The 27,036-nt window shown below is 38.2% G+C and overlaps 1 protein-coding gene and 2 pseudogenes across 1 annotated transcript; 1 reads left to right on the top strand and 2 right to left on the bottom strand.

The window, feature by feature from the left end:
* Positions 1 to 5,861: 5,861 nt before the first annotated feature.
* Positions 5,862 to 9,532, bottom strand: LOC103329044 (GDSL esterase/lipase At4g10955-like; annotated as a pseudogene).
* Positions 9,533 to 9,689: 157 nt separating this feature from the next.
* Positions 9,690 to 17,095, bottom strand: LOC148918279 (disease resistance RPP13-like protein 4; annotated as a pseudogene).
* Positions 17,096 to 18,613: 1,518 nt separating this feature from the next.
* LOC103328917 (uncharacterized) lies at positions 18,614 to 26,976 on the top strand. Its single transcript, XM_089050530.1, has 12 exons — positions 18,614 to 20,077; positions 20,176 to 20,335; positions 20,531 to 20,677; positions 20,782 to 20,913; positions 21,299 to 21,366; positions 21,513 to 21,627; positions 21,854 to 21,902; positions 22,295 to 22,313; positions 24,192 to 24,260; positions 25,652 to 25,739; positions 26,202 to 26,303; positions 26,427 to 26,976. Exons 1-12 carry the CDS (start codon positions 18,801 to 18,803, stop codon positions 26,643 to 26,645), a joined length of 2,445 nt encoding a protein of 814 aa, XP_088906656.1. The 5' UTR covers positions 18,614 to 18,800; the 3' UTR covers positions 26,646 to 26,976.
* Positions 26,977 to 27,036: the final 60 nt, after the last annotated feature.

Here is a 27,036-nt window from a genome sequence, read left to right as displayed (position 1 = left end):
TAAACAGTATAGCTGTAAAAATCGTCAAAATCAGAGTCAAAATAACCGTTAAATCATGACTTTTCGTTTATAATCCGTCGAAACGTTTTGTCCCGTTACATTTGAGCTCTGAATGTTTTTTTTTTCTCATTTTTGACGTATAAGATCTCGAAGTATAAACAAACATATTTGACGGCTAGATTACTGAAACTAGTTTCCTAGAATGCGTATTCCATAAAAACACAATATTCATAAAAACTGAATAATTTCTTTATACATTCCTTCAGTCTAACATAAGATTATGTGATGTCTTGTACTGTAAATATCTGAAATTGAAGATCGAATTACATCTCTGTATTCATATAGGGTCAAGAACCGCAGCTTGTAAAAAATTTTCAACATCGGAGTTAAAATCACCGTTGAATCGGGACAATTTGTTTAGAACCGTCGAAAAGTTTTGTCCCGTTACTCAATCTCTGAATGTTCATTCATTATGATTTTTGACGTATACGATCTTGAACTATGAAAAAAGAAGATTGCCGGTTGGATCATTGAAACTAGTTCAGGAGTTCGGGTTTAGGGCTTAGGGTACAGGTTTTAGGGTTTAGGGTACTAGGGTATGGTTTTGCGCGACAAACCTACACTTACGCGTCGCGCAAAACATATGCGACAAACATAATCCCATTCGTCGCGCAAAATCATTAAAAATTCGCTCCCTCTCCGCTCCAACACTTGGTGAAATTTTTTTTGGCAAAGCAGATTACCGGCGATTTACATATTCCCATTCGTCGCGCAAAATCAATAACAAAATTCGCTCCCTCTCTCGCTCCAACACTTGGTGAATTTTTTTGCAAAAGCAGTGCGCGATATATGCCCATTCGTCACGCAAAAATCAATAAAAAAATTCGTTCCCCTCTCCGCTCCAACACTTAGTGAAATTTTTTGGCAAAAGCTGATTGCGCGACAGCGTGTCCAGTCGTCGCGCAAATTTTTTGGCAACAGCTAGATTATGCGCGATTTATACGCACTCGTCGCGCATTCTCATTGCATGTATTTTTCCAGCGCAAAATCAAATCCCAAAATTTTGGGCGGTCGGACAAGTATCTTGTGAAGACACTAGTTCTTTAAATCGCCGCGCAAGGTATATCTATTCCACAGCGTTGCGCGGCGAAATCAAGTTTTTCAGTCGCGCAAAGGTCAGGTTTTTATAATATTGCGCGACGAAAAGTTTATTTTACGTCCGCAGGTTATTTTAATGAACTTTGCGCGACGGATTTATATGTTCGTCGCGCAAAGTCGAATAAGTTTTCTGAAAATCACGATCTTCTCATTCTTCCCCAATTTCTCAAACGGAACCCTAAACCTCCCTTTCTCTTCGCCGTGACCTCAGCCCCTACTCCGCCCCAATTCAGGACAGACTGCCGCCACCACCGTCGAACCCAGGAGGCTTCTCCGCCGTCGCCGTCTATCCTGCCGCCGTGATTTCCTCCGCTTAGGCCGAATCTTCGCCGCCGTTGTTCTCTCTCCTCCGGGCACCAAATCCGGCAATTGAGGTATGCTTTCTGGGCTATTTTTCATGCTCTACCTGATGGTTGTGTAGGATTTGATTGATTGTGTGCATAGGGTAGTGAATTTGAAACCCTAGGTTTCGGCCGGTTTTGAAATTGAAATTCCGGCCACTTCCGTCCGTTTTTCGGGGTAGGTCCGAGAACAAAAGTGCCTCCAATTGATGTTTTAAACATAGGGTAGGAACCTTGCCCCTTAATTTGTAGGATTTCCCGGGGATTGTTATCGCTTAGGGCACTCTACGCGCTATTGCCGTAGCGGCGTGTGGTGGCGTGGAGTATTGTGGCATAGGGAATTTTGTCCCAGATGCAAACATTTCGTTGTCACGAGCGCGTAGGTGTGCTCGGATTGGAATTTGGTTATCGTTTGAGTCTCGAACGGTTCGAACCTATTGTGCGATTTTAGGGTTTGATATGTTCGGACCGTTGGATCGAGCTGAAACTCACGTATGTGGTACCATGTATTTATAGGATCGTTTAGGATTGACGGATCGTGATCGGAGTCCCGGATACTCAAATCGCAAACCCTAGGTCAAACTATGATTTTAATTAGTTAGTTCAATTTTTTACTGACATTGTATGTGCTACATTGGATTAATGAAATTGTGCAGATGTCAGACTTGATTAGACGTCGTAGGCCGTGGGCTACACCGAGTTCGAGGCCGGCTCGGCCAGTGTCACCCTGCTCGCTCCGATGATGAGGCGGGACCACGTGCTAGCTGGTCCTGGGGATCCCAGGCGGCTGCATCATCATCTTCTTCGGTGGTGCAGCCTCTTAGCGCTAGGCGGCGACACCGGCCCGCTACCACCACCGACACCACATCCACGGTATCACTTGTCTGGTGCCTCGGGCACCTCAGAGTAATACCCTTCCCCTTTCATTTTTTTAACATTTTTTTAATTGGGAATTTTATGGTTCAATTTGATTGTATATGTAACAATATTGTCATATCCCTTTGCGCCAAGGAACACCCGCGAGGCGTGTCGGCAAGACGCGGAGTCACCGGGTGACCAACGAGTCGTATCGACATCGGATATGACGGCGCCATCGGGCTGCCGGGCGGACTTGCATAGCTCCTTGGCCCACGACATTGGCCACGTCGTTCGGACCCATTGCCCGATGCAATGGAAGTCTTGGAAGAGTCATACAGCGAGATCAAGATGCAAGTTCGCGGCCAGTTGTCGGTATGTTTCATATCTTTTAATTATTTTTCTTTCAAACTTTATATATTTCTATTACTTAATGTATGTAATCAATTTATTGCAGACGAACTACGACTTAGAGGACATCAACGAGGAGACTTTGGCATATCGTCAATGCGGACTCTTCGGTGAGAGTATAAGCGATGGAAGAGCGACTTGCACCACCATTTTAGGCGTTTGATGATCCGCAAGTCGCTCTTGGGAGGGTTGCCCGAAGGAGCTTGAGGGGCGGGAGGATAGTTAGGCGTGGCTCTGCGCTCATTTTGGCGCCCGATTATGTGGTATTTTTAATAATATTTGTTTAATGTTTATTTTATTTTTTATATCTCATTATTATTTAATTTATTTATAGTTCAATTATTACGTTTTATTTTTTGTATAACAGAATAAAGCCCAAGTGAATAAGGGCAATAGGAAGAAGAAGACTCTTCTTCACCATTCCGGCTCCAGGCCCTTCTCATATAGGATGGATGCACGGCGTCGGGTAAGAATAATATAATTTATATTTAATTTTTAATACGTCATTATTATTAATTTCTTTTGTTCATACTAATATTTTTCTTCTCTTGTTCAATTAAGGGGGGGTCGAAATTCCCAGAGATCGACGTCTTTGGTGACGTTTATGTTCGACCTGGGAATGAGTTGGCCGAGTCCCTTCATGTAAGTATTATGTATTTTTAATTCTTATGTTACACTTTCAATTTATATGCATTTTTGAATTTATATTTTATGTAATGTTAAACAGACGACGATGGTGGAAGGAGCCAGTTGGTTCTTCAAGAGTCCGCCTCCCAACTTCCTCCCGAGACTCCGATCGAGTCTGTGGATCCTCCGCATGATGCTGGATTTTAGATTTTGGCGCAGGCGTTGGATCAGACTCTCGGGAGGAGGCGGGAGCGTATTGTAGGGGATGGGAATGCCGACGAGAGGAACCTCGACGCGGTCATCGTCGCGAGCAAGCGATGTGGATTTGTTTGACGTCGCGGGTTGCGAGCTTGAAGGTCGGATGTCCGGTGATTCTGCATCCCTTGCAGCGATCCGCATTCCAATCCCAATTTTTGGTGCGCGACCTCCGAGCCCGTCCACCCCGAGCATCCCCAGACACCACGGCCCCTGCAGACACCCATACCTCCGAGCCGCATGTGGCAGATGACCAAGTAGATTTTGGAACATTATTTGATTAGTTTTTTATTTTTATAATTACTTTTACAATTTGTATACATTTATTTTATTTTATATAATAGATGTTTTCTTTACGATTAATTTTTTTTATTGTAATTTCATTTTAATTAAAAAAACCAAATTTATTTTTTTACAAAATTAAAAATCAAATAATAATTTTTTTTTAAAATAATATATATTGCTTTTGCGCGACGAAACGTAAATCGTCGCGCAAAAACATTTAAATAACAAATCGACAAATATATTTTAATCTTGCGCGACGAATAATTTCGTTGCGCAAAATAGTGTATGCGCGACGAATAAGATGTCGTCGCGCAAGGTTCATGTAGCTCGCGCGACGGAAAATTCCGTCGCAAGCAGATTTGCGACGACCACTTGTTCGTCGCGCAAATATTTGTGCGACGGACAATGAGGTCGTCCCGAAATGTTTTTTGAAACGAAGTTGTTATCGTAGCGCAAACTGCGCGACGAATAAATATAATTCGTCGCGCAAATCCTTTCTTCACGAACTTTGCGCGATGAAACTTCTGTCGCGCATAATGATGTGCGACTAAAATCATTTTTGCGCGACGAATACCCTTTCGTCGCGCAAAGACTAAAATGTAGTAGTGATACATGATGGACGCCATGAAATTATTGGCTTCAAATATGTTTTTCTTTAGAGTGAACGTTGCAGTCGCCTTGATCAGGTCATATCTCTTCAAAATATGTTTAAACTGCCCTTTTGCTTCTTCCGGACTCATTACATGAATGTTGTTAAGTGCCCTCCAAATGTGCTACCAAGGAATAAGTTTTACATCTTCTCCTACATTTGTATCAAAAGATGATTAATTTTGCTTTTTCCCCTTGAATTTAGGTACTGTGAATTTGCTTCGAGTTTATAGAGGGTGCAGCTCAAGTTGTGAACATGAGGATTGATGGAGCACCATGGAAAAAAAATCTCACTTGATGGTTTGGTTGGGATTGAAATCTCATACTGTCAAGTCAACTTTCTTGCCTTTCCAAACTGCCTGGCAAAAAGTATCTGTGACTCGTCCCGATCTTGAGCTTCTGAAACTGGTGTTGATAACAATGCTAAGGATTTACTCTCAAGGACATAATAATAATAATAATAATAATAAAAAGTTCGGTGCAGCTAGCACGTTCAAAGTCCCCCATGATGGTAACTCTTCTAAAGGAGATAATGAGTCCGAAGAAGCAAGTACTTATGAAGATTACTTTGAAGGCAGATGATGAGTCTCAAGAAGCAAGGTCTTCCAGAATCCCCTATGATGATGGTAACACTTCTGAAGATGACTCTTGAGTCTGAAGGAGATGATGAGTCTGATGAAGCCAGCACTTCCAGAACCCTCTAATCCTAGAGCTACTTTATATTTTAGTTTGTCCAGCTCTCCTTTACTTAGTCAATGATGTGAAGAAAGAGAGTAGTGAAGTATTTACATTGTGTTCTGACTTTTGCATCTGAATCAAATTATATCAAACTGATTATCTCATACTTTTAGAAAATTTAAATATAAAACAATGTTTATCCATTTGAAATAGGTCCCTTTCTATAGTTGAAGTTTGTAAATGAGTAGACAGAATTCCATACTCAACCTCAAACATACGCAAAATTTTGCTTGGATGGAAATATTTCTTATCTTAAACTCATTCATCTTTAGAGGTGTAAAATAGCTCAGTCTGATACAAGACGACACTGGCTCAATATGATGCAATTGTGCCCGAACACTATTAAGATGAACACAGCATGGGCAGGACTTTGTCATATCCTGCCAAGCAAAGCACAACATGATTTATTCTACACCTATTCATGCTTATTTCACATTGAGGTACCGTAGGAAGAAAAATTGTAAAGCTTTTTCAGATATCTTTGGAAAATTTAGAGCACTTGAACAAATGAAAATGACAATAAACACAGGTGACAAACAACGATGAGCAAAGGCAATAGCCATTATGAACTGATGGACAAAGTATAAAAACATGACAGTATGGAAGGCCCAAGTCGAAAATGAGTTATTTAAGAAAGAAAGAAAACAAGAGGGCCTTTGTTATCTAGCAAGTGTTTGTTGTGGAGCTGGAAGGCTATACAAGGATTTCAGCTGCTGCTAATGAGCTTCTTTATGCATAGCAGGTTGAAGTTCCAAATCATCGGACCACCATTGCTCTAATCCGTGAGCCTCCGAAAACTTCTGGTTTCCCTTTAACATCACAAACAGCTTTGCTGCTACTTGACCATTTGTTGGGCACGTTCTCTTTGTTAGCATTGTTTACTTCTCCATCATGCTCAAGATATAAGAACAGTGAGATGTAGTCACTTGGTATTTACATACAAATGAGAACCCATTTTCCCAAACCCATACCAGGATTCTTCAAACCCGAAAAATTTGGCATCCTATTCTTCAATCCAAAACCAGAAGTCCTATCCCCTTCTTCACTGCTGACCTGAGCTCCACTTCTCAAAGGGAGCATTGACTTAAATCTCTTCCAAGCAAATCCTGCTTTCTCTCCGATATTTCTGAAGCTCATTGCTAGCTAAACAGAAGGTGGATTGAACAAATGAGTTTCCACATACATCCCTTCTTTGGCTAATGCTTTTCCCACTTGGAGAAAAATCCAGCCCCCAATGAGTGTCCCGCAAATACAAACATTACTACTTCCATACCTTTCAGCAAGAATCTGATTTCAAAGCCTCCATAGCTGCTTTAAACCTAACAGAGCCCTTCAAGCTCTCCCAAGCAAGAAACCGAAGGTCGTCTTCATATCCCTTCGCATAGTTGGGCCTTTGAGCAATGTTCCTCTAAGTGCTAGAATCGCCTTTGGCGCACCGCTTGGTCTGATGAGTACAAAGTCAGCAAAGTGCTGCAGATCGATCCCATTCCAAAATTGTCCCAAATATGGATCCATCTCTTTCATCGACTAAGGTTTGGGATAGTTTATACCTAAAGGGTATCCACCACTTAGGAGCTAGAGCATTTGCTTCATCTCTATTCTCTTGTCTGTCGAGTTCAAGCAAATATATTGCTTGTATGAAGCATGCGATTACAGATTCGTTTATAATTCCCATCCTTCCTGTATGAAAAGAAAAGCTAGTCATTTACCAAAATTAGTGGCATAGGGTTTTTCATCGCCTATACTACATGAGAGTTGTGCCATGTCATATGAGGGAGACAAGCATACGTATACCCCAGAACCAATTCTGGCTAATTTGAAACAAAGCTAGCATTTGATTCAATGATTCTAAATCCAGATCACTAAATTAATAATGTTAACAGCATTCTTTGTACATTTGTGTCTGTAATTTATGCTCAATTAATTCCAGATAGCATGGTATGCGTTGATCCTCATCCGTGAGTCCCATAAGTTTGCGTTGATCCCGGCTGGGGACCTCTGCCTTCGACATCCATGTCGTTGAGCCGATGGCGATAGTCGGCGTAGACTTTCTTTGGTATATGGGGCTAGTCCCGAGGGGCTTGGACTACCAGCTATTTGGAAGGCGCAAGGGTTGCCTTTTGCCCTCTTTTTCCCTTTCTTACATCGACCCAGGTGCCGTAGACTTTAGGAAGGTTACGTAGATTGAATATTCTGCATTTCCTGCTGATTAAGCAGCCGTTGAGTTTCGTCTACTTTGGATGTGAGGAGTTATGTTCTTGGAGCTTGTCTATTTTCTTCGAAGAAATCATTTGAACCAAGAGCTCCGCTTCCACCGTAGTCTGAATTACCGGAGGGTTATCGAAGGAGTACTAGGGTGCAGCGCCGGGGCTTGCCCGCTTGGCATTCCAGATGAGTCCGTCCTCGGGTAAAACGATGGTCTGAAGTGGTTCCCATGTGTTTTTAGGAATTGTAGGTTGATTATTATCGTTTCCGACGGCAGTAAGCTGGGCGCAGAAAATGGTTTAGCACTTTTCCCGCAACTTAGAGATATTTGGGCTTCGGTATGCTCGGGCCTCGGTAGGGCGTTCGATCTGCAAAATAGGGAGCCCGGTAAGACCTAGGGCACCGGTGTGGTAATGCAGTTTAGTAAGTTTGAACTACATATCAATAGGCAGTATGCCGTGAGTTCTTATTGATTACCTCCAAACTGGGATGGTTGCCCTCTTTTATAGGCCTTGGGAGGTGTGCAATTTATTTAGAGTTTCAATGTGGGACTCTGGGCATCAATTGTGGGATTGCCATGTGTCCCTGGGAGTGAGGTTGCCCTAATCGTACGATCGGTAGGCGTGATACTGAAGCTAGGTGCCGAAGGATCCCATAGCTCTAGTTTGGTCCACGTGTCCGATGTTCATTGGCTGTTCATTTTGGTATAAACAAGATATATCGAAGAGAGAATATTTTGAAAATGGGTCATGCTAATTGAGACTAAATATATAAATCATATTGTGTATTATCTTTCTAATAAATGTGAAACCTACTAATACAATGTCCCTTTAACATTTTCCTTAGAAAGTAAAGTTGTGCATATATGCATGATACTACCACTAGCCGCATCCGAATAATTGCACCTCCTCCATTAATTCATTATGCACATATAAAAATAAATAAATAAGAATAATTCACTTACAACATTTTTTATTTAGCCCAAAGGAGTATGGTTGTCAGTGGGGACGATGATTGTTAATTTTAGGTCTTAAATTGTTTTCACACAATCTATTTACTTTAAAATCTTTATATATAAAAAGGTAGGATCTTCGCATAAGTCAAAGAAGGATCAATTGACGTGCAAGAAATGCGCAAGTTGCAAGAAGCAGAAGTTAATATTTAATGGTTTAAGCAAACAAGGTCTAATCCAATGGGAAATGACATTGATCTGTAGACTAGATTAAATTTTAATGAGATGACGTATTCAGGAAAGAAATCAAGTAGATTATAATAAAGAAAATCCAAACAAAAGATTCGGATTCTAGTTATTAAACCTGGAGGCACGATTGCAAACAAGAAAAATGAATGAAAGCATGTTGAAAAATAGATAGCGTCTAGAGAACATAAAATATAGCACAAGGCTCAAGATTTTCCATGAAGTCAGTACTTTGTATCTACAGTCTACTGCAATGATGTTGCTCATCGCTTAGCTTAAGTTTCACTTTCTGTTGATGGTTTGGTTGACTGGAATGAGTGGCCCCATGCTATCATGAGGATGCCCTCTTAAATGATTGTAATTTGCTCTAGTTTCTTTAATGAATTTCGTTCTTTTCAAAAAAATAAAATAAAAAATACCTTCACTTTATGAAAAAAGACCATGACAATTCGGTAACACAACACAAAACCAACTATTATTCAATAAAAGACAAGTCTCCAGAGCACACGAGGATCGGAAGTTTTCAACTTGAAATATCTGGAAATGACAACTCAATCGGATACTATATTAATTAGGATTAGGAGAATACTAACAATTTTCTTTCAAAAAAAAATAATAATTAGAGAATTATTATTTTTAATAACTACATCACATTACCACGACGGTAATTGTCGTTAGAGAATTAATTCTCCACTATGAAACAAGAACCGAACAAACGAATACAATTAACGTATTTGAAGCCAGCTGAATGTGTGCTTCTTGGTCCCCGGCAAGGCACAATTGGATTGCTTTTATTGTGACGCCAAATCATTGCACCTTGACTAAACCCTGCTACATTTATCAGCACCTGTATAAAGAGGGGGATTAGATTTGAGGTTGTAAAACTTTTGTTTGCTTAAATTTCACAATAAAAATAAAATCCGCATATGAATTTAATTATTTAAGAAAAGGAGAGGGTTGGAAAATAAAATCCGCATATTGCAGAGGGATTGATGTATGCATACAATAACAATAGGGCATGCAGTTAATTATAACGTGCTGCAGACATGAACTAGATACAGAGGACTAACTTTATCGTGGAGTTAACTTACTCGCTTAATTTCTGACCTTGAGATTTGCTCCAAAATATGCCTTCCTCATTTATGTCCTTTTTAATCTCCAAGTACAACAGATGAGGAAACTGATCCTCCACCTTTGGAAGTTCTATTTTCATATTACTCAAGTACTTGAGACGCAAGATTTCCACCCTCCACTTACACGCAGTGACAGTCTCCTCCCCTGCATGGTCCAGGCTACAATGTTCCCCGCCTCTTATATAGAGCTTCTTTAAATTTTTCAGTTGCCTCGGGTTCAGCCATGATGGTACTTCTTTCAGAGGGATGCCTTGAAGATCCAATTTTTCTAAATCTGGTGGGAACGAGAAATCCCGGGACTGGAGGGAAATCTTTTCTTTCAACTCTGAAGAAACCACTGCCCATGATATTTTGAGGCGGCGAAGAGATGAAATTTCCTTCAAAGTTTCAAACTCGTTGTCATGCATTACGGCCTCATTCCCTATGTATATACTTAGCCGCCTTAGTTTCTTCAACTTGGCAAGATCACCGAGTCTTGAGGGAGTATTTTCAAATTGGCTATGAAAACCTTTAAGTACTTGGAGGGAAGAGAGTTTGCCAATCCCTTTTGGCATGCCTTCTAGCAAGTAACACTCTGATATATCCAAATGAGTGAGCTTCCTCAACGATGAGATATCTGAAGGCAATGTCTCTAAATTGTGGCATGCTCTCAGATCCAGAATTTCAAGGCTGATGATGTTAAAGATACAAGTAGGAATCCGTGTTATTCCTGATATTCCTCGGAGACTAAGATACTTGAAGCTCAAGTAATGCTGAGCCCCAATACCTTTCAAAAATAATCCTTCATCATCCACTTCAATGTGATGCATGGGTGAGCTCTGCCACCGTCCCAGCTGAAGAACAACAACTTTCTTCAACTTGCTAAGCCATTGACGTTTGATGCTAAGATAGTTGCTGTTCACATTGAATACTGTAAACAGATCTTCCTCACCCGGAGAAGTCTGGTTCTGATCAAAAACTAAGCACGCGCGCCTGCACAATGATACTTGACATGATGGCATCCAAGGCCAGTCTGAATCAAAGTGGAAGAGCAGAGCGTCCCATGTTAGAATTTGGTATTTAGCTTGCTGGTTTTAGAGACTGATTTACAGAACAATAAAACCTTTTGTAAGCAACGTATGCAAAGGAGAGAAAAACTCAGAGAGAATGAGAATGATTCAGTCTATTTTCTGTATATTGCATCAGAGCCAAAATCACACTATATGCATGACACAAGCTGCCAAAAAACAGATCCTAAAAACTAGGACACAAGGACTCATCTCCAGCCATTCAAGGTCATTGGAGGCTATGATTCTTACACCTAGGCTAGAAATTGTTACAGCAGAAAATACTAAGACAGCTAAGAATGACAGCTGTAAAATTTCCTAAAATAGTAAGAAAACTAGCTGTTGGACATATCCTATAACAGCTATTACTATAAAAGGAAAGTTCTTCAGTTCCTTCGATTTCATCATCCTCTTCACTATCAATCTGCAGGATTAACATCTGCAGCTTGATTCAAAACTAGTATGCAGCTTAACTCTCAACAGCCTCTCCTAAGCTGCTTACTGGTTTAACTCCAAGCTTCAACCTCAAATAATTGAATCGATCTTTGGGCAGAGCTTTTGTAAAAATATCTGCCAACTGTTCTTCACTTCTGCAGAATTTTATATCAATCACCCCTTCTTGTAAAGCTTCCCTTATGAAATGATACCTTCGGTTTATGTGCCTTGTTTTCTGATGGAAAACAGGATTTTTGACCATTGATATTGCTGACATGTTGTCACAAAACAATGGTGTTGCATCAGATTGCATTTCACCAAAATCATCCAACACAAACCTTAGCCAGATAGCTTGAGTGTTGCCTCAGCTGCTGAAACGTATTCAGCCTGCAGTTGACAATGCAACTGTTTTGTTGACTGAAGCCCATGAAAAACTCCACTACCAAAACTGAATGCATATCCAGATGTGCTTCATACTGTCATCTTCACTGCCAGCCCAATCAGTCACAAAAGCCAACGAACGCATTATTATCCCTTGTAAATTCAATGCCATAGCTGAGAGTGCCTTGAATGTATCTAAGAACCCTTTTTGCAATTCCCATGTGCTTCTTTGTGGGGCTGTGCATGAATCTTGATAACAAACTGGCTGCAAACATTATATCAGCCTGGTTGCAGTCAGATACAACAGGCTGCCAACAATTTTTCTAAACAAACCTTCATCAGCCAAATCACTTCCATCAACTTTCTTTAATCTTTCACCAGTGGGTAGAGGAATTGTTACTGACTTACAATCCTCGAGACCAAATTTCACAAGCAAGGACTTTGCATACTTGCTTTGATGAATAAACACTCCATTTTCAGTTTGTAGAACTCCCATTCCCAAGAAATGATGTAGGAGTCCTAAATCAGTCATTTCATACTTTTGCATCATGTCCCTTTTAAACTCACTGAGCAAAGCATTACTGTTTCCAGTATAAACTATATCATCAACATATATAGAGACAATGATCAGTTTTCCTTCTTCATCAGTTCTGGTATATAAGGTGGCCTCACTGGTGCTTCTTTTAAAATTGCAGCTAGTTAGATAGGTGTCTATTTCACTGTACCAGGCTCTGGGAGCCTGCTTCAAACCATAGAGGGCCTTCTTTAATTTATAGACCTTGTGACTTGCTGTTTTCACTTCAAACCCCTCTGGTTGCTCAATATAAACCTCCTCCTCAAGTACTCCATTCAAGAAGGCTGACTTAACATCTAATTGAAACAACTTCCAACCCTTTTGTGCTGCAAGTGCAATCAAAGTTCTAATTGTATCTAACCTTGCCACTGGGGCAAAGGTTTCATTATAATCAATACCAGGTTTTTGAGCATACCCTTTAGCTACAAGCCTAGCCTTGTGTTTTTGAACTGTTCCATCCAGATTCAACTTGGTTTTGAACACCCATTTGACTCCTATGACTGGTTTATCTGTAGGCCTTTCCACTAGCTCCCAAGTTCCATTCTTTTCAATGGTTTCAATCTCAGCATCCATTGCTTCCTTCCATGCTTTGTCTTCTACAGCTTCATAATAAGTTTCAGGTTCAATAATGGTCATGTGACATCTTGCATAAATGTCCTCCAAACTTCTCAGCTTTACTGGTGTATTGCTTGGAGTTGACCCTTGGTGGTGCCACTGCCATTTCTTCCAGAGACATGTTCATCATCTGAGATTAATTGATTCAGATTGGTGAATCAATGCTATGAATTTCATGAGAGGCTTCTTCTTTCAGCTATCTCAGAATTTCCATTTTCAAAGATGAAAGGCACAGAAACAGTTTCATCTTGCTTGCTTTCCCAATTCCAGATTTGTTCTTATCAAAAACAACACTTCTAGAGAGTATAATCTTCTCAGGTTTGAGATTATAGACCCTGTAACCCTTCTCACAGCTGCCATAACCCATAAAAATTCCTTTGCTTGCTTTGTCATCAAACTTCTGTCTAAGGTTTGATGGAATGTACTGTAACATATACTTCCAAACACTCTGGTGTTTTGCACCTGTTTCCTTCCTGTAAAGCTTCAAATGGAGTTTTGTCTGAGGCTGAAGTAGTATAGCACCTGTTTTGCAGATACACAATATAGCTTGCCTTCAGCCCAGAACTTTCAGGATTTTCTTCTTAGTCATCATTGATCTTGCCATTTCACAGATGGTTCTGTTTCTTCTCTCAGCAACCCCATTTTGTGAGGTGAGTAGGCAATAGTCGTTGCCTCTCTATGCCAAGATCACTGCAAAACTCAAGGAATTCATGTGAAGTGTACTCTCCACCTCTGTCACTTCTTAGTTTCTTTAAGTTGAATCCACTTTGTAGCTCAACAAATGCTTTGAACTTTTTGAACACACTTATCACACTTGACTTGTTTCTGAGAAAATATACCCAACACATTCTTGAATAGTCATCAATGAATGTGATGAAGTATCTATTTCCTCCAATGGACTCATTTTGCATTGGACCACATACATCCGTGTGTATCAACTCAAGTGGATGCTTAGCTCTCCAAGACTTCTCATTTTCAAATGGTTCTCTGTGGCTTTTACCATACACACAGCCTTCACATACTCCTTCTTTTTCTGAGAAATCAGGTAAGCCTAGCACCATTTGTGTTTGCTGCATTTTTTTCATGCTTGCAAAGTTCAAATGCCCCAATCTCCTATGCCAAACCCATGGATCTACTTGTACTGCTGCTTTCATTCCCATTGAGCAGATAGATTCCATAGACAATGGAAAGCATCTATTTCCAGCCATTGCTACTTTGGCAACAACATTATCAAGGCTGCTATCATCACATATTAATGCATAGTTTCCTCCAAATAGAATGTAGTACCCATGCTCCATCATTTGTCCTACACTCAACAAATTCTCATCTAGACCAGGGACTAACAGCACCTCATTTATATATCTTCTCCCTTTTCTTGTCTCAACTACTAGTGTCCCTTTTCCTGTGGCTTGAACAAGGTCACCAGTGCCCATTTTCACTTTGCAGGTCACTGACCTATCAAGATTGATCAACAAGGACTCTTGAGAGGTCATGTGATTGCTGCAAGCACTGTCGACAAACCACACAGACTTGCTTGATGCAATTGAGCTTGCATGACAAGCATAGAACATTGTTCCTGTGGTTACTTCTTCCTCTTTTGCACAGTTTGCAACTTGTTTACCACTTTCACAGATCCTTAGTTAAATGACCAAATCGACTGCACTTTCCGCACACTTGAGGTTTTCCCTTATATCTGCATATACCAAAATGGTATTTCTGACACACTTGGCACTGTGGTTTCACACCACCTTGACTACTACTCCCTTGCTTGTTTTGTGAATTGAAGCTGCTGTTCCAATTCCTTCCAGAGCCATTATTTTTGTTAAAATTTCCACCTTGAGACTAATTTGAGCCCTTTTTGTTTTGTCCTTGCCATTTTTGATTTTGCTTTCCCTGAGAACTTTTGTTAGCTCTAGAAGCTTGATCATTTCCAACTCTGAGACTACACTAAAAGCTTTCTCAGTTCCTGCCAATTTGTCCTTTTCATCATGCAAATCCTCTCTCTTATCATAAACCTTGACAGATGCAAGAATTTCTTCAACTCTAATAGTGTCAAGATCTCTGGTTTCTTCAATGATTGACACTATGGACTTGTACCTCCTACTTAGACTCATCAACAATTTTTGGACAATCCTTTTCTCTGTTACATCTTCTCCTAGAGATTTCAGGTTGTTTACAATTTCAAAAAAACGAGCCAAGTAGTCATCCAGAGATTCAACATCATTCATTCTCAAATATTCAAAGTCAGCTCTAATAGCTTGTAATTTCACAGCTCTTACCTTTTATCTCCTCCGAACTCTCTTCTTAGAATTTCCCAAGCACCTTTTGCAGTCTTCTCATTTCTGATGCGAGGAAAGAGTTCATCTGTCAGTGCTCCTTGAATAAGACTCAAAGCCTTGGCATTTTTGATCTTATCTTCTCTGGAGATAGTAGGTGCTTCCATGGAATTTCCTCAGCCTCACTCTCTTCATCTCCAGTGCCTTCAGAGCCTGCTCTGCTCAATAATCGGCTGTGGTTGTATTCCAATCTCCACTGCATCCCATAAATCATATGCTATGAGGATAGTCTCCATTTTTACTGACCAAAAATCATAGTTTGAACCATTGAACTGTGGAGTTCGTAAATCTCCACCTGCAGAACCTGATCCCACCATTTTGATGTGAGTCTCAGTGAACCACACAATAAAAGAGCAACCTTTATCCCTTATAGAGATTTCAGGAAAACCCCCTTTCTCACACCACGCCTTCTCTCAAATCAGACCAGGAGCTCTGATACCATGTTAGAATTTGGTATTTAGCTTGCTGGTTTTAGAGACTGATTTACAGAACAATAAAACCTTTTGTAAGCAACGTATGCAAAGGAGAGAAAAACTCAGAGAGAATGAGAATGATTCAGTCTATTTTCTGTATATTGCATCAGAGCCAAAATCACACTATATGCATGACACAAGCTGCCAAAAAACAGATCCTAAAAACTAGGACACAAGGACTCATCTCCAGCCATTCAAGGTCATTGGAGGCTATGATTCTTACACCTAGGCTAGAAATTGTTACAGCAGAAAATACTAAGACAGCTAAGAATGACAGCTGTAAAATTTCCTAAAATAGTAAGAAAACTAGCTGTTGGACATATCCTATAACAGCTATTACTATAAAAGGAAAGTTCTTCAGTTCCTTCGATTTCATCATCCTCTTCACTATCAATCTGCAGGATTAACATCTGCAGCTTGATTCAAAACTAGTATGCAGCTTAACTCTCAACATCCCTGGCCAAGCCTATCAGCATACAACGAATCCAAGGGTGCAGCGTGCAACTAGTGGATAAATTAACATTTCCATGTGGTTGAATCAAGCCCTGTTTCATGAGTTTGCCAAAGATTTCTTATCCTACCTCTTCGACTGTCTTATCTTGTGTGGCCGTGATGAAGCCCTCCCCAATCCACCAGTAAATTAGAGGCCTTTTCTTTATCACCGACTCCTCAGGGAAGATTGAGAAAGAGAGGAAGCAGAGCCTCAACTCGGTGCTCTCAAGATGTTCGTAACTCCTCCTCAGATTAGCCATGGCACGGCTTTCGTAAATTCCTTTCTCCAAGCCCATTTGTGACAACTCTTTTGATAGCTTCTTAGCTGCTGTTAGACTCGACTCTGGCTGAGACCGATGCGTAAACTCTAAACTGCGTTCAGGGTAACTCGGTAACTTCACTAAAGAGATTGAGGCTTTTATTTGGTCGGTGATTGCCTCCAGGCTGTTGAAAGGATTGCTCTCATCATCTCCCAAGAACAACTTGTCAACTAGACGTTCTAAGATAGTGAATTGGCTGAACAGAGTGTGCTCCCAGAGTGTAACTCTAGGTAGCAATTTTAAGTCTTCCATTTGTTGAAGCTTATCTTCAATCTTTTTGAAGCGACTCAGAACCACCTCCTGATCCTCGCCTGGCTTTATGTGTGCAATGGCCTTGGCTTTGGTTTTTCCCAGACGATCCAATAACTTGGGCAGGAACTTCTCTGCATTTCTTGAGGTTGAGGCTGAGGTTGAGGTGACATTTCTCATTTCAGATGCAATTACACTGAAAAGGAGGTAGCCTGTTGCAGATAGATTGAGGGTAGATGTGGAACTCAAGAGATTGATGCAATCAAACCTATCATGTCTGCCTCTTTATTATTCAAGTGATATCTGTTTATCTATTTGTTGCAGATTAGTGAGTCCTCTAGAACTAACTTACCATTCATTTTCCTTTTCAAAAAACAAATAAGATAATAGAATTTAAAACAATCACCGTAAGATCATCTTTTTTAAAGAAAAAAGATAATATATATTATTCCACACTTAAACTTTTAAACAATTATCTGATGTTGGTCAATCTTTTGTTTCGAGGAGGAACTCCTCCTCAGTTTTAAGGAGGCAAGCTTTTTCCAACATAGTGTTGATTTGTAATCTAGTGAAACGACATGGTAAACCCAAACCTGCAAATTTTGGTAAATGAACGTGTAGCTTCAGAAATTGCTACCTCTATTGGAATCGCCAAAATTAATTAATAAAAAGAAACAAATTTTTTTACTTTTACTCTTGAAGATGCTCTTAGCTGACAATCACAGTTCAAAAGGCAAATAAAAGAAATAAAAAAAGAAAAGAAGAAAAGAAAAAGCTCATTATACTCCCTGGTAGTCCTGGAAGCAAAGAACAATGGCAAAAGAAATATATATAATTCCCCACTCTTTTCAAACAATTATTCAATGTCAATTATTCTTAATCTCAATGAGCATAAAGAAGATGGTGTGCGAAGGACCAGCAGGGTAACATGTCAAAAGATATGTTTTATTTAAGAATTGTAATATTTGTTGAGAATGTTTGTCCGACATTAAAAAGTTAAGAGATCAAACGTGAGTTTATATGGAGTTGGGCTACTCCCCCATTACCAATTGGTTTTGAGGTGGAACCTCAACTTCTTTCATTGTATCAAAGCAAGGCTTCATATGTTGGGCCCTACTGGCCACTTGTGCTCCCACATCACTCAATATATGTTGTCTATGTGTTAGGCTTGAAAGTCCACCACACATGCAGGGCTTGTTGAGACAAAAAAAATTTGTTATTGATAGATTCTTATTTATCCCTACAGGCATCACATATGCTCGTTGGTAGTACCGGAAGCAAAGACAAAAGGAAAGGAGAAGAGAAAAGAAAAAGCTCATTACATATATTCCTTGGTAGTCCTCGAAGCAAAGACAAAAGAAAAGGAGAAAAGAAAAGGCTCATTACATATACTCCTTGGTAGTCCTGGAAGCAAAGAACAATGATAAAAGAAAAATATATATGATTCCCCATTCTAATAATGTGACAGTTTCTTATTCACCGATATAAGTCTGATAATACACAAGCTTCGTCATTTTTGTATAATTATAATACTAGTTAAACGTGCTTGTCAAAATCAGGTCCTTAAGTTTTTCATCCTATTTGGACCTTTTTATTATGTCACATTTGAGACAACATGGTAAACGTAAACCTGCCAATTTTGCGTTAATTTCAAGACTTGTCGTCGTGTAGCTTCACAAAGTGCTACCTGTAATTGGAATAACCGAAACTGATTAACAAAAACCGAACGCTTAAAAAAGGGAAAAAGAAAAGAAAAAGTTCATTATACTCATGCAAGCAAAACTGATTCCCCTAGCGGCTCATTCTACTTTTTAAACAGTTATTTGATGCTGAGCATGAATTTTATAGCTAAAAATATGAAAATGATCGAACTAGAGACATAACCTTTTCTTCCAATAACAGATCCAGGTCCTTTGATCAAAGCGCTGAACAAAGGCCAAGGCGTGGTCATGTGCTCTTCATAATACTCCCCCCAGTTTCTGATTAAAATTGCAGTAGATACATAAATATAGTGTTGAAGGTGAAATGGCAGGCGATGTTGCTCAATTTCTCCGGGATAAGTTCCTGGCATCTCTTAGGGAGACAGAATCTGAATTATCAGGTGCTGTTCTGATTTCTGATTTGGGAGCAATCAAAGATATTGTAATAGATATAGATACGCGAAGACTTACGGAAGATTACTACCATCGCTTTATCTCTGTGCTCCTGGACCTCACCGACGCATTGACCAAGTGCCAGGTCTTCTCACATGAGTGGAAGAAGCATAGTCATCACAAGACTCATTTAATAGTCTTCAACCATTTGAGTTTGAGGAAGATTTGTTTCGTGCTGAAGATGAAGAAGCGGCTGGGTGCAATAAAACGCATCTTCGAGGATGAGTTCATGAAAAAGAAAGAAAGAATTTTTAACTTGAGCGAATCATCAAGTCGTCCTGATCCTGAAGAGAATTTAGAGAGCGAACTACCCGTATTAATACATCGCCATCAAAGATTTGAGACTGTAGTTGTGGGATTTGATGAGCAATTACAGAAGATTGATGACTTCCTTGTAGAATCATCGCCGTCGTCAGGTGCTGGATTTGCGGCAGTTGGGATAGTAGGCATGGCAGGCGCGGGTAAGACCACTCTGGTGCGCGAGTTTTTGAGTTCGTGGATAGTGCGATGTAAATTTTCTCCTATAATTTGGTTGTGCTTGTCGAATATAGTCAAAGAAAATAAACAAGTAGAAGAAGAAATTGAGGTCAGCATTGTGAAATGTATGCTAAGTAAGTTGGACCACGATGCCGTTGCCGATGGAGATGGCATCATCCAGGAGGAGGAGAAGACTATAAGTAGTAATAATTCTGGTCATCTCCTTGCTGCGCTCTTGGAAAGGCTCAACCAACATTTATCAGGTAAAAGTTATTTGATTGTGTTGGATGATGTGTGGCACATGAACGATTTCTACTCGGATTTAGGACAACTACTTGAGGTTCAGGAAGGTGATAAGAAAGTTGGGGATCGCTTATCGCACGGATTGCCTAAGGGTAGTGGTGGTGCCGTCATCGTCACTAGTAGGATACCGGAAGTGGTTGAAGCTATGGTGGTACCTGCGGAGGGGTCAGATAAACATTATGAGAGCTTGATTATTTCTCTTGAGCCTTTGGACAGAGAAAGCTGCTGGAATATATTTAAGGACACTGCTTTTGGTTATCAACAACATTTGGAAAAGGTTGAGAGTGAAATTAAGGATTTATGTTATGGTCTACCATTGGCCGCTAGGACACTCGCAGAAATCATGTCCCAAAACACCCAAAATTTTGAGTATTATTCTCAACTTAATTACACATACAGTACTTTACTTCCTCATTTTGGTATCGTCTTTCGAATTATTTACGCACCAATATGAATGCCCCATGCAGGAGGACTTCTCCGCCCTACCGCAAATCTGAGGACTTACCTGATTTGTATGTTGAACCTGATTCCTTCCATATAAAAAAATCCCCAGTGTTGGTGTTTATTGATAAACATGCTGGAGAAAAACTCTATGGGAAATTTTGCGACCTCCTTACTAAAAAGCAGGTATTTTTCTCATTGAACCCTAATGCAATTTGATATATATATATATATGTATATATGAGTATGTAGTCATGAATGATCATATATTATTTGAAATGAAATTTTAACCTAGTTTATGTGTAATTAAAACTCTAATTAACATGCATGGACCGGATTTGATTAATAATATATATTGTATTGTTTTCCTTTATTTTCTAGGTTTTTGGTGTACAACTGGAAAAGGCAGAGACATATAATGTTAATCCTGAAACGGTGCTAAAGGATGTTTATGGTCATCTAGAAAAGCTTAAGCTTCAAGGTTATTATGGTTTTGCTTCTGAAATTCAAAAGAAGATGAGAATTATAGTGAGTAACATGTTAAATTAATACATATTGCTAAAGCGTATAACATTTGTAATATCTTTTTTTAAATTGACATTATGTGTATATATATATTTCTTCTATCTCAGGTTGTTGCCCGGGATGCGATTGTAAACTGGATTTTGGGAGTCATCTGTGATCTTAAATTGCCAGAGTCACCCTCCATTGCTCCGGTACCGCTACGGTACCACTACAATGGAATCGGTGCTTCGTTTGGATGGGTGGGGCATTTATTAATTTCTGATCATCAATCAAAACATATATAAATGAACTTGAAATGATTTACAGCGGTTTTGCGTCCCTTTTTAAGATGATGACATCATTTACAATTGAGTCGTTCATTGTAGTATTTTTCTTAATTAGGTAACTTACTGAGTTGGATCCTAGTCGTTAAGTTTTACTTATAATAAATTGAGTTTTCTTAATAGAAAAATAAGACAAAGAGTTGTAAGTAAGAAAACATTAATTTAAAGAGGGAAATCCACATTTACTATTTTATTTTCTTCCGTTTTCATGACATATGTACCATCCTCGTAGGTCTTTGTTTTTCATGGATTTCCATTTTAATTACAACATGTACATGTATGATTCTGCCGTTACTTTCAGAAGGACATCTCGAATATATCACCGCTGCAATCGTTTCTTGTTGACGTAGCATTGGCAGAATCGACGAGAACGAACTGATAGGTATTCGATCGAGATCTCGTATGACTAACTATTGAAGTTAACTTTTAATAGTGAGATATCAAGAATTGAAATTATTGGATTTGTTCTTGCGGGGGTAGTGGTAATCTTATTTATTCTTTTATTGGATTTTCAGCTGGCATTGTATCATTAGGATGAAACGCACTCAATCTTCTACAAGACAACCATATGCTTCTTTTATGGACCCATTACCACATTGTTTGCATGAGGTTGGAGATGTGGAAAAAGCGGTAAGACTTGCTCCTTAATTTTTTCTTTCTTTCTTTCATAATCTCCAATCTCCATTCTCAATGGACCTATCACTTCACTTTTATGATATATATTCTATATTATCGAAAGAATGAAAACCTTCAGTACTGAATTAGTAGTGTCTTCATTCATTCTTATCTCTTCTTCCTTATTACCACTTCTTATCTTATGATAATATTAATTCCTCAATTCTTATATATTTCTTAGGATAATCCAACATTTTACGGACGATTTTGTTACTACTTCATCTTGAGAGGTAAAGAATTTCATCCTTGTTTAAATTTTAATTTCTTTTCTTCGTTATGTGCCCAAATTCATTCAAATTTTTTTTATACTCCTGTTATAATTTCATTTCCATATTTTTTATGCATTAATTAATGAGTCAGGATCGGAAGGACACATTTTGTAACACTTTTCGACACACTATAGAACGTTGGATTTTAGCACTTTGGATGGCTCAAATTGCATCTCACTTACATTTAGTTTTATAAACATGACTCAAAGTTTCATTCAAAACTTTCATAATTTTCTAATAATTTCTATTGTTTTTATTCATATTTTCATAAATATCGATATTTTATCGATATTTTCAGTCGGAATTTCTACACTTGGGGACTACTAATATTTCCGGAATGACCGACATTTAAGGCCTTTCTTATTCTATGAGGTATTTATTGGCAGAGCTTCATTCTTCCCTCCAAGCTAAATTATTCATCATGTTGTTATAAATAACCCTGTATGCATTTGAAATTACCAATTATCGGTACCCAATCCTGGTAATTTGATATTAAATTATATAGACTTATTTTCACAAACGGTCTTTGTGGTTCACGAAATTATCATCTTTGGTCTTTAAGTTTTTTGTGACAAAGTTAGTTCTTAAAGTTACCCTGTGTACATCAAATTGATTCATACCGTGATATTTCGTTAAGTATTTTGTTAAACTAATAATGTGGAACCCAAATGTCCAATAATAACGTGGAAATTAAATAATATATATATGTTTTAAAAATTTAAATTGAAAGGATTAGGAAAAAAGATGAAAAAGTAAGAAAAAAAAATAAATAGGTATTCCGTGTCAGCCTAGGCGGTGGGTCAGCAGGTGGGGTGAGGCCGATGTGTGGGTTGTGGGTGGTGAGTTGGGAAGATGGTGGCCGGGTGATTGCTTTTGGTTCTGTGGGGTTGGGTATGGGGTGCATCGATGGTTAGGGGGATGATTGGGGTGGGGGGAGAAAGTGAGGGAGAGAAAGGGAGAGAAGGAAAAAAGAGAGAGAACTTGCAATGTGGATTTTTTGATTGTACATATTTGTTTCCATTACAGTGAATTAATCCTCCATATGAAAGATTGCATATATGGGCTTAGATAAGTTGGTTATAGTGGGTGTGCTCCCAAGGGCGGACCCAGGAAATTTTATAAGGGTGGACTAGTATTTTTTAATGGGAGATCCATTATATTACCTTTTTTTTCTTTAGGTTTACGTGGTTTTTTTGATGAGGGGTTTACATGGTTAATTGGCTATAGGCTATAGATTTTTTTTTATATGTAAAGAAAATGAGTGGTAGCAACTATTCTTCAATTAACAATTTTTAAATTTGATGGGAGTACACATAGACGTAGGGAGTGCAGTCATATAGATTTACAATTGAACAATCACAAGCTACAAACATTCAACAAAACCAAGAGACAACTAGACTATATAAAAGCAAAGATCAAGTAATGAAAAGATTAAATTAGAAAAATGACAAGTCATCAATAAAATCATAGCAAATTGCATAAAAAAAAATCCCCAAAATTGAACACACAAACTCTAAATCATAAAAGGCTAACAATAACAATTGAAGTTGGAAATTAAACAAAAAGTAAGAGAGAAACTTACTAATATTAAAGAACCCATTGGATATAGGTTGATACAATTTTAAAGAGGAGGAGACCCACTACTTCTAAGCTCTCAACTTCAAATATAAAGTTATAGCTTACATGGGTGGGTAATAGAAAAACATGATTTTTAACGTGTGTGGGTGCCTCTAGAGATGAAATCTTACAGTTGTTATAGGCTAATTTCAACAGAAAGGGGTGGACTCTTTTTATTTAACTTGGCTTTAACTTATAAAATTAATATTAATTTTTTTCCACCTCCAAGTTTAGCACTAGGCTAGAGCCCACTCTAGCTCATGCCTAGATCCGTCTTTGTGTGCTCCCCACTATGCACTCGAGTGTCCATTTCCTGTATTTTAGATTAAATTAAAGTAGAATATCGTTTTTATAAATAAATAAAATCCTCTGTATAAAAGATTTCATGAAAAATCTCAGAGAGAGAGAGAGAGAGAGAGAGAGAAGCATGCTATTATTGGAGATATGGACTCCACATACATGCCATATCATCAATTTAACATAATTTTTTACAGAATCTTACAGTAGAGACTAATTTTACGCAGGATAATTTCGTGAAGTATCAAATGTGATAATTTCGTAAACAACATTTGTGAAAATAAGCCAATTACATATTCTTGTTTTAGTACTTTATACTTTTGTTTTCCCTAACAGCGACAGACCAAGCATAAAGGTTTTGAATCATCTTGGTCATTGGGAAATTTACAACCACCTTCCAACAAAGTACGTAATGATTGTCGAATTTACACTTAACTTCTTTTATTGCTCCCTCCCTCATGTATGATATCATTTTTCTGTTGTGTGCTTTTATTTCTTTAAAATGTTTGATGAAAACCTTGCTTGCACTCACTCTCACACCTCACTATTTGTTGTATGATTAAATGGAAAGGAAAAAAAAAATACAAATTTATAAATAAACCCAATCCTAGACATGTATTTATAAAAAAACCCAAACACTATTTAAACATAGAAACACACCCAAAATCAACCCCAAAATCAACAATTGTATATTTTTTGGGTGTGTTTATAAATGGGTTTTGAGTGTGTGTAATGATGGATTTTGGGTGTGTTTATAAAGTGTTTTGGGTGTTGGATTTTTTTATAATTTCAGCTCCCATTTTGGGTGTTTTAGTGAAACCCCCCAAAAAAAAATGGCACTTTCATTTTGGCAAATCTTTCCGTAATTTTTTCTCTCTTTAACCCTAGTTTGATAACTAATTTTTCATAAAAACTTGATTCTGTCAGTGTCAAATGCACCGAAGGGGCAATCTTCTATGTACATGGGGAATTTATGTTGTTATCAAGTCATAATTTCTGACTTTTTGTTTTTGTTTTTTTATATAAGTAAAGCGATAATGTGAAGGTGCCATAAAAATTTGAACCTAAGACCTCCACTAGTATGCAAGTTAAACTTCTTTTTTCCCCCTTAAGTGACATTGATGTTTTTCATATTTCTAGCAGAAAAAAAAGAAGAAGAGTTATGATCATCAATTTTGATTACTTTTTTTTAAGCACAAGCTATTGGGGAGGAGATTTATAAGTAGAGAGATTCACTATTATATCCAATATAAAAGCCCAAATTATAGAAAAAACCATATATAAAATGGACTTTAGAAACACACTTAAAGCTCATTTACAACATAACAGAAAGGCTTTAACTTCTTTTAAATTACAAAATTGCCATTGATTTTTTAACATAAACCCAACCCCAAAACCTCATTAAAAAACCCAAAACACTCAATAGGGCATCAATGTAATTTAATAATCAAAATTAAATTCAATAGAGCCAATTGTCATTTTTTGGGTTTATTTTATAGAAATTAAATGGTGTAGTGTTTATCTATATTATTAGTGCTAAGAATTGGTATATGACTAAATATCTATTATAAGTATTCATTGAGTGCCTGAGAATTTTGAACCTTTGCCCATATGGGTAGAAATGAAAGAGCAAAACCACCTGAGTTATACCCTTCACTGGCTATGTTTTGTTTACTTTATATATATATATATATATATATATATATATTATTGATTTATTTATCATTCACACACACATGCACACGCGCAGACTTACGCGTACTCTAATTTTATGTCTCTTTGGTATACATGTACAGCATGAATTCAATTTGTTTTCTTAACTTGCCTATCTTTGATCCAAGTGGAAATCGTGGGGTGACAAAAAATACGATGGAAGATGGAAAAGTGAGGTTCATTTTTCTTCCTCTACATGTGTTTTTGTTTTTGTGAGATATGCATGCATTGGTTAATCTTTCTATGATTGGCATTTGCAATCAGGTTTAATGTTATTTATACTTATTTATTCATCAGATCACCTTTTATATTGATTTTTTCTGTTGGGATTGCTTTGATTTTCCTTTAAAAATGTTTTTTCAAATAAGTGGATGTGGATCCCTGTAATAGAGGTGGCCCCATCAGTGTATGTGGGACTTATCGTATTAAAGAGGTTATCAGCAATGTAATTATTAAATGTGATCCAAATAACACCCTTCATTTGTAGATTACATTGCTGATCATCTCTCTAAAAGAGGATCTATCACTGTATTGGGGGATCCATCCATATTAAAAAGGTGGTAAGTAATAATGCTGTACAAATAGCAACACCCATTACTAAAATTTTTTAATGCTAAATTGAGTTAATTGCAGACACCCACGAACCCATCTTTCATAGACGATGGACGCCTCGAAGTTGTCGGTTCCAAATCTGATTTTTGGTACGGGGGCATAGACTGGCCTCTCCTTGATCAGGTCATACATCATCTTGAATTGATATTTGTTCAGATTGCAGCATCTATTTCGGAGAGATGATAATTACTAAACTTATATCTTTTTTTTTTTTTTTTTTTTTACTTACCGCTATTTTTAATTAAGGTACGAGGAGTTCGCTTCGAGTTTATAGAGGGTGCAAGAGGGGTTGTGCACTTAAGAATTGATGAAGGAATGTCGTTTGGTATCCGTATTGAGGAATTGGTTGAGATTGAAATCTCTTACCACGGTCAAGTCAACATTCTCGCCCTTCCAGATTGCGCAGCAAAAAGTATCCGTCTCTCCACACAATCCAGTGTTTCCCAAGCTAACGCTAAGGATTAGTCTGAAAGACGTAAGAAATTTAATGCAACAGCAGCAAGTCTAGGCTTGAGTTTGCTTGATTGATTGATGCTCGCTGCTTTAACTCATCAGTTTGAAAATCCCCTGTGATTGTAAATATTATACTGAAGCAAGCACTCCCTATCATACAACTAGCTCCTATCTTTCTTTATATTTTAGTTTCTCCAACTCTCCTTGAAGTTGTGGATGTGAAGAAACAGACTAGTGAAGTGTTTACATTGTGTTGTGACTTTGGCATATATGATATATCTTGCCAAGCTTAGCCAAGCAGAGCACAGCATGAATATATTTTATTTATTTATTTTACACCTCATTCATGCTCATGTCACGTATATGATATATCCTGCCAGTGTGTAGGAAGAAAAATTGTAAA

This window comes from Prunus mume, linkage group LG4 (assembly GCF_029339155.1).
Source record: "Prunus mume cultivar Tortuosa linkage group LG4, ASM2933915v1, whole genome shotgun sequence".
Classification (NCBI taxonomy): domain Eukaryota; kingdom Viridiplantae; phylum Streptophyta; class Magnoliopsida; order Rosales; family Rosaceae; genus Prunus; species Prunus mume.
This window is presented reverse-complemented; position numbering and strand designations above follow the sequence as displayed.